Below are 8,494 nucleotides of genomic sequence, written 5' to 3' on the forward strand. Positions count from 1 at the left end.
TTTTTTTGTGTTGCTATTTGGAAAGATCCAAGCCGGTGCACTTTGTTCAATTGATCTTGAACAATTCTTGTGCAAATTGTGATAGGATTCCATACACCTTTGAGTTGCTGTTTTCTTTTAGGTTTTTGAGTCTTTATTGCACTTTTAATTTGGTTCATATTATGCTCTTTGAGTCTTTAATTTCTGAATCCATATATGTTTTGTCAAGTCATGTTCATCCACAATGTCATCAATTCATAGTAGTCCTTTGATTGGCTTGATTGTTTTTGATTTTGGGGTATATGCTTTTGCTTTGAATCTGCTGTTCATTTGATCTTTTGGTGCCTTTTTAATTTTAGTTTGAGTTCCTTTTGTGTTTAGATCTTACACAAATTCCTTTTCTCAATTCCATTGTGTTTAAATTTTGGTATCTTACTGTTTTTTCCAGTTTTTCCAGAATCCCCTGTTTCACATTCTCTGTGCTGGCTGTTTTGTTTCCAGAAAAATATTTTCACTCATAGGAAAATTTTGATTCTCTAGAATATGCAAGTTTGAAGTGTTACAGAAAAGAAAAAAAAAGAATTAGCTCAAAAGAGCAACAGAAAAAAAATGATAAATATTTTAAAATCAGTGTGCAAATCTGATGCGCTACAGCTGGCGTAACTGAACACTGAAATTGAAAAATTTATTAAAAAAAAATGGTTCATGGCCTTTTGAGTGATTCCAAAGCCAGATTTTAGCTAAGATCTTGAATATCTTGCATATCAAATTTCAGAATCAAATCCAAAAAGCACAGCTCAGCATAAATTGGGGAAAAAGACGTTTCTGGCCCACAACAATTTTCCAGTGGTGCTGTTTTTATTTTGTAATCTAATTCTAGTGCCATTCTTAGGAATTCTTTTGTGTGCCTACCTTTATTTGAGGTACCTTTTATTTGCTTGCTTAATATTTCTTGGACCTCTTTTTAGTTGTCATAATCTAACTCCTTTTGGTGGTACTGTTTTATTCAATTAAATTGTTTCTTGCTTTTGTTCTTTGACCTCTAATTTGGTGCTGGAATTTATTCTCCCTTAGTGCTTAATTGAATGGAAACTTGACTTGGGTAAGGTCTAGTCTTTTGATAGGTGCTGGAATTGGAGAATTAAGACCTTCATTCTAAGGGGAAACAAAGACAAGGCAAAATCAAGCTTTCTTGAAACACCACAAACACTTGTAGGGCCAACAAGCAAAGACACACAAGGAAGTGCATTTAGCAAAAAGAGGATCAACAAAGGGAGTTTTCTTAATTTCCTTGCAACTTAGTTTGTGTTAATTACCTCTTAATTACGTTATTAAACGGTGAGTGTGTCTTCAAGGGCTCCAAGTGTCCCAGAAGCCTCACCTAGGACCGACTAGTGTAGAACTCTTTAATTAGCAATTGTTAATTGTTTTTAGTTGTTTCTTGATCCTGCCGGTTGACCAGAGCACAAGAGTCTTGCCACGTCGAAGGTATCTTCCTCTGTGATCGACTTTGCACCACGCTAGCTTCCGTCCTTCACACCTCGATTCTCCTCAAGAACCTGCAAAAGACAGAGTGGCGCCGCTGCGGCCGATCGCGCTCCGACGCTCAAGTCAGTGACGGAACCACCATAAACTCTAAGAGAGAAAGCTAAAACTCAAGGAACCGTGCAAAATCTCTTTCAGCGTACTCAAGTTCTCACAAGCGTAAAGAAGTGTTCTAAACGCGCGTACCTCAGAATCTGTTAAGAGTTCCTTATATACCTGTGCATTTTCTCTCTCCTGACGGTTACACCTCTGGACACGTGGCTCGCATCGAGCTGTTCACGTGTCACCATCTGGAACGTCCTCTGCTTGAGCGCCACTTCTACTCTTCAGGCTGTTCGACTAAGTTACTCAGGTGAGGAGCAACTCGGTGCATAGCTGCCTTGGAGCGCGATCTTCTTCTAGTGGCGAGCACGGGGTGTCACCGTGCACACCTTCTCTGTGGTCTCACCTGCCGCTATCACGATCTGCATTACTTGCTCATCGTGCATGTCCTGGTAAAGTGTTCCCTTGCCTCGACCTCTGGCTAGGGAATGATCATCTGATAACTCCATCCTTCGTACTCGTGCCCTTTGGAAACCTTGAACAAGCTTCCCTGATCTTTCGGCGATGTCCCCTCTCGGCGATCTCTGACCACTTGGTCGCCTAGGCTCACGCACGGCGACTACGACACAAGCCTGGTGACCGCCGGTTTAGATATGCTAGAGATCGGAGCACGCCAACTTAATGATTGGCGACTACACAGACTCCCCGATGTCCTTCCCTTCTGTCAGCCAGGTGTCCCATTCAACATGCCTATATTATCGCTCGCTGCCACGTCATCACTTCCGACTACCTGGTCGGTACACAAGCCCCCCAGTCTTAAGCTGAGGCTTGTCCAGCGAAAAGACTAAGAGTTACGTCATCGTCGATCTACGTGGCACTGGCGCAGACTTCCGTATGTCCGTACTTTCTGCTTTTCTGACGCTCCACCAAACCCCTTTTTCCAATCGCTCAACACGTGGCTTCATCAACGGTCATCTTCAGCTGTCGTTTGCGCTTCCGAAAACGTTTGAAAAACCCCTAAAACCCCTTGCACTTCCACTGTTCCATCATCTTTCTGCATTCTCAAAAACTCTAAGTTTTTTCTCTGCAACCTACGAAGCTTCTCAACTCTCAATCCCTAACTTCCTTCAACACTCATCCGATCATAAAAAGGTAACTCTTTTACGCCTTCTGTTGATACTTGTTGCATTTTAACCGATTCGCATCATCCATTATCTGTCTGGAGCATACGTTGTGGGCTTTTTTTCCCTTTCCTCCTCTCTCGTAGCTTAGGGCTTCGTCTTCCATTACGTTCATCCCAGCGAACTCTTGTTTGTTCGTTCCTCCTTCTTCGTCCTCCATCGAGTCGTTTTCTGCAATCTTTGTTCATCCCTTTCCTCTTTCCTTTGCAGTTCCTGCGATGGCTCACACGAAAACCACCGCGAACCCTCCTCCTCCATCGCGAGACCCTTCACCTCAAGCGCGTAGGGTTGCTCTTGGGGCAAATCCTCCACCACCGCGCAACCCACCACGAGCATCTGGTGCTCCTTCTACCCAGGCTGAGAGGCCTGCAACTTCTCATGCCAACCCCGCTCAGGCAACCCCGCCAGTCGCCGGAGGGGCTTCCTTGCCTCCGAAAGACTACAACGAACTCTATCCTTGGGCTACCCCACTCTTGTTAAAAGAAACTTCTTCAATAAACACGGAGCTGGGCGTGCTCCGACTAAGGAAAGGAGACCAGTCCGACCTCTCCTTCCACAAGGAACACGATAGCAAGGTGGCCGTGCTGCCCTGCTTCCCGGACGAGCTGATCTGTGCGGACGACAAGGGGAACAACGACGAGTTGTTCTGCTTCCTCTACGCCACCCTCTTCAAGAAAGTGAAGCTCAGGCTTCCTTTTACCCGCTTCGAGAGAGAGCTACTAACAGAGCTCAACATCGCCCCTGCCCAACTTCATCCAAACAGCTGGGCATTCGTGAGGGCATTCCAGATCATGTGTGCCCACTTGGGGTTGCCAGCTTCAGTCGACGTCTTCCTGTTTCTGTTCGAGGCTAAGAATCCCGGAGATCGCCTCTGGCTTAGCTTAAACGGGATTGCTGGGAGGTCAATCCTCAACAATCCTACAAAGACTGGAAAGGGAAGTTCGTCAAGGTGCGCCCAAACGAGCAAGACCCTTCCCTGCTCGACGGCTTCCCCTTGTACTGGGTACACAAGGGGAACAAAGACTCCAAGGAGTGCTTCAGGAGGCCGAGGAGCCCTGACACAATGGGAGAGTTGGACAAAGATCTCTGCCTCTTCTGGAAGAGTGTGGCTGCTGCCAACATCACTTTCCCTACGGCCTCAATCATCTCTTTCGAGTTCTTCGAGGGCCAACTCGAAGCTCATATAGGTTAGCTCTTACCTCAGCACCAAGTCCCTTGTTTGAAACTGACTTAGCATTTTCTACCATTCCATCTCTGGCGTTCTGTTTATTCTATATTCATCTTAACTATTCATCCATGTGCTATTTGCTTGTGTTATCTCCGAGTGCATATACTTGCATGTCCTGCTTCTGCTTTGGGGCCTACTCATCTGTTTTCTACCCTGTGCAGACCTCATGTTGGGAAAGGGAAAGCTGGCAGAACTGAGGGCGATCGCCCGGGCTCACAAGCTGGCGGCGGGCTCCCAAACAGTGCCCAACTCGGTGGTGGAGATCGTCGTTGCCCAGGGCAAGACTCCACCCCAAGGTCCAACTCCTTCGGGGACACTACCCGCCCCTCAAAGACAGAAACTGGTCCTGAGGAGACCCAAAAGAAAAACCACTCAGGTGGTACAGGAAGATGAAGAGGAAGATGATGAGGTGACTGAGGACGACCTCGTCACCAAAAGAACAAAGGTGGCACCCTTTTCACCACCCGCTCTCCCAACACCAACACCGCCCTCACCTCCAGCTCCAACACAACCAGTTCAAGCAACACCTTTGGCCGCCGCACCCCCAGTGGTCGAAAGCAGCGACCCAAATTTCATAGAGAACCCTCCAAGCACCTCCACACCATTCGTGTCTGTTGGAGAGGGTCCTCCTTCTACTGCTTCGATCGCTGGTGCCACATTAGGCGAGGATGAGGGCGCTCATAACTCGCCAATTCTGATAACTGAGTCCCCGACTTCACCACCACGCCAAGAAGCCCAACTTGCCCTACAAACTCAAGAGGGCGGTGGTGAAAGCCAGCACCAGACTCCGCCAGCACCTCCACCAGCAACAAACTCAAAACTCCCACCCTCCATCGAAGAGATCATGGGGCCCTTCACAGCTAAACTAAAGATGATGGCGGAGGATCTTCCCGCAATCGTATCAAAGACTGTGAAGGACGCACTCAAGAAGCTCCAAGAGGAAAACTCAGCGCTCAAGGAGTCAAACCTGATAGCAAGGGCTGAGGTTGGGAAGCTCTCGTGCCACTTGACGATGACTGAGTTAGAGCACTCAAGGCTGGAGGACGCCATGGATGCTGAGCTAAGGAGCACGCGCCGGGAAGCCTCCGCCCTTCGCCAGAAACTGCAGCTCCAAGCACAAGAAAAGATCGAGCTGGAGAGCAAATTGGTCCCTTATAGGCTCAAGGTGACCTACTTGGAGGCTGCAATGAAAGCTGATGCGACAAAGGTGGCCAACCTGGAGAAAAGGTCGGCAGACCGAGAGGTGCTCCTTGGGAAAGTCGAGAAGGAGAGGGATGATGCCATAGCTGAGCTCGCTGAAGCTCGAGAGGAGGGCAAGAAAACTGCTGCAGAGCTGGCCCAAGCGCGGGACGAAGGGAAAAAGGTTGCTGAAGACCTTGCTCAAGCTCGTGGGGAAACTGAAGAGCTGAAGAAACGAACTGCCGAGCTGAAGGAACAAACTGAAGAGCTCGAGCAAAGCTCCACCCAAGTCCTTGCCGCCGGGTTCGACGCCGCTTTGGAGCAAGTTGCTTGCCAATACTCAGAACTCGACCTCTCTATGGTATCTATCTGCAACGAGGTGGTGGACGGGAAGATCGTGCCTTCTGAAGACTAGCTACCTCCCTCCATCACCTTGCTTTTGGAACTTTGGCGCTTATCTTTGTTTGTAAAAAATTTATATGTAATAGCTGCTTACGTACTTGATCACATTTACGTTCAAACTTGAACTGACACCGCTTTATATAACTTCCTCTGCTAAGATGTTGTTGTCTGCTACCTCTCTTCGAATTCTTCTTACTCTTACTTGCTTTCACACAATGCTTCACACTTGAATAAACTGTTAACTTAATAACAACTTATCAACCGGCTAACTCAAATAACACTTGAGCAACTATCAACTCTCAAACGATGACATTTTAATAAAACTTGTGAACTTAAGGTAACGAACTTTAGCGTGAAACTACTTACTAAACAGCAAGTTTCAAACCAAACTGATATTTAAGATACAGTTCACCTTATCTGCCCCATCGAAGTGGGCCCTTACTCCTGTCATCGCCTGTGGTTCTTCTGATCGCCATAGTATTATGGCGATGTGACCCTTCTCATCTTCATAACTTGATCATTGTTCCCTCATCTGGGGGTAGAGGCGCCTTTCGGATCCTTCTCTACCTCCCTGAGTTTCAGAACAATGATCTGGTCTTACTGGGTCAATATTGATGTTTCACTTAAAGGGGAAAAGGCATTTTCCTTCCCTTCCCACCACTTAAGGTCACAAACACCCCTGACTTTTCAGCTCATCTTGCCTGAACTCGCTCAACGGCGAGAAGGACTTTATCTGGCCTGAACTCGCTCGACGGCGAGAAGGACTTTCTCTTGCCTGAACTCGCTCGACGGCGAGAAGGACTTTATCTGGTGCCTCTAATTTGCCCAGGGGTTACATCTCCTCTTCCCTGGATGCACTGAGGACTTTTAATCTTGCCTCTATCTGCTGGTGCAGAGAGGTCTTTTAATCTGTTCTTGCCTGCACTCGCACAAAGTCGAGGAGCACTTTATCTCTTTCTCGCCTCAAGACGCGCGAGGGCGTTGAGGTCTTTAATCATTGCTGGTGCCTCCGATCGCCGAAAGACGATGAGGACTTTAAAACTTTAACTGTGCCGCCAATCGCCGAAAAACGATGGGGACTTTAAAACTTTAACTGATTCCGCCGATCGCCGAAAAGCGATGGGGACTTTAAAACTTTAATTGATGCCGCCGATCGCCGAAAAACGATGGGGACTTTAAAACTTTTAACTGAGAGCATGCACTTTTTCTACAAACTTTCAACACAAACATGCACGCAAACTCAGAAAACTTAAGCTTGGGTGGCCTCATTAAAAACCCTCCTTAGGGAAAAAAGAGTGCCCCCTTCAAACTGTTTTAACAGAAAGCTTGTAAATCTTTTCATGTTTGTTCTTACTTACAAAGTTTTAACTGTAATATAACTTGAGGTGTGTAACGTTCCAGGTGCGGGGAATCGCCCCTCCTTCTAACGTCTCTAAGCGGTAGGCACCGTTCCCGAGCGCCTCGGTTATTCTGAACGGTCCTGTCCACTTAGGCGATAACTTGTGCTCCATTTCGTACTGATGGGCCTTCCTCATCACCAGGTCGCCCTCTCTAAACTGCCTCGGCATCACCTTGGAGTTATACCTTCGCTCAATCCTCCTTTTCACTGCCTCAGCCTTTACCCTTGCCTCCTCCCTGACCTCATCCAGTAAATCCAGATTCAGCCTTCTTTCTTCGTTCGAGTCTTCCGCCACAAAGTTCTGGAATCTCGGCGAGCTCTCCTGGATTTCTACTAGAATCATGGCATCACATCCATAGACCAAGCTGAACGGGGTCTCGTGGGTCCCTGACTGCTCGGTGGTGTGGTACGCCCAAACTATGCGGGGTACTTCCTCAGCCCATGATCCCTTGGCTTTCTCTAGCCTTCTCTCAAGCCTCTTAGCAACACCCGATTGGCAGACTCTACTTGGCCATTCGTCTGAAGGTGCTCGACGGATGCAAACACCTGCTGTATTCCCACCTCTTCGCACAGCTTCTTCAGCAGGTGACTTGCAAACTGAGTCCTGTTGTCCGACACCAGGCGCTTAGGCACACCAAACCGGCACACGATGTTCTTCCATACAAAACTCTCGATCTTGTGTGCGGTGATCTGGGCTACTGGCTCCGCTTCGATCCACTTGGTGAAGTATTCAATTGCCACCACCAAGTACTTCATCTGCCTGACCGCCAATGGAAAAGGTCCCAGAATGTCAATTCCCCAAGTATGAAACGGCCATGGGCTGTAAATTGACGTTAACTCTTCTGGAGACGCTTTGTGCCAATCGGCGTGCTGTTGACCTTGCAGCACTGTGCATACTTCCTGCAGTCCTCCCTCATCGTTGGCCAGTAATAACCTGCACGGAGAGTTCTTGCAGCCAGAGCTCGACCCCGACGTGACTTCCATATATCCTTTCATGGAGCTCGGCCATGATTCTAGTGCATTTTTCTCCGTGCACACATTCTAGGAGTGGGTGTGTAAACCCAAACCTATACAGCTCGCCATCGATCATGGTGAACTTGCTAGAGTTCTTCTTTATCTTCCTAGCCTCCGTCGGATCCAGCGGGAGAAGGCCGTCTGCCAGGCAGCGTTGGTACTGTATTATCCATGTGTCTGGCTCGTGCGTAGCGCAGACCTGTGTCATGTTCACCCTCTCCCCCGACATGCTCTTATTCTCGGCGATCTCAAGGTCTCCTGAGTCAAGGATCTGTGACTCCTCGCCGCTTTCTCCGTCGACTTGATTATCTGAAGAACCAGGTGGTCTGCCACAAATGCTCTAGGCGTCTTCAGAGTTTCTTGGATCACTGTCCTCTGCCTACCCCCCTTGCCCGAACTGGCGAGCTTAGCTAGCAAGTATGCTCGGGCATTCTGCTCTCTGGGCACATGCACCACTTCAAATGAGACAAAGGAACTCTTCAACTCCTGCACATACTCCAAGTAAGCCTCCATTTGTGGATCCTT

General features: G+C 48.0%; 1 protein-coding gene across 1 annotated transcript; it reads left to right on the forward strand.

Annotated features, from left to right (window-relative positions):
• The first annotated feature begins 4,141 nt into the window (after nucleotides 1-4,141).
• On the forward strand, nucleotides 4,142-5,569 carry LOC137824792 (uncharacterized). Its single transcript, XM_068630472.1, has one exon. The coding sequence runs from the start codon at nucleotides 4,142-4,144 to the stop codon at nucleotides 5,567-5,569; it is 1,428 nt and encodes a 475-aa protein (XP_068486573.1).
• Nucleotides 5,570-8,494: the final 2,925 nt, after the last annotated feature.

Source organism: Phaseolus vulgaris, chromosome 8 (assembly GCF_000499845.2).
Source record: "Phaseolus vulgaris cultivar G19833 chromosome 8, P. vulgaris v2.0, whole genome shotgun sequence".
Lineage (NCBI taxonomy): Eukaryota > Viridiplantae > Streptophyta > Magnoliopsida > Fabales > Fabaceae > Phaseolus > Phaseolus vulgaris.

Excerpts from the sequence above, each read along its gene's own strand:
- LOC137824792 (XM_068630472.1), top strand. The coding sequence starts at position 4,142 with ATGTTGGGAAAGGGAAAGCTGGCAGAACTGAGGGCGATCGCCCGGGCT.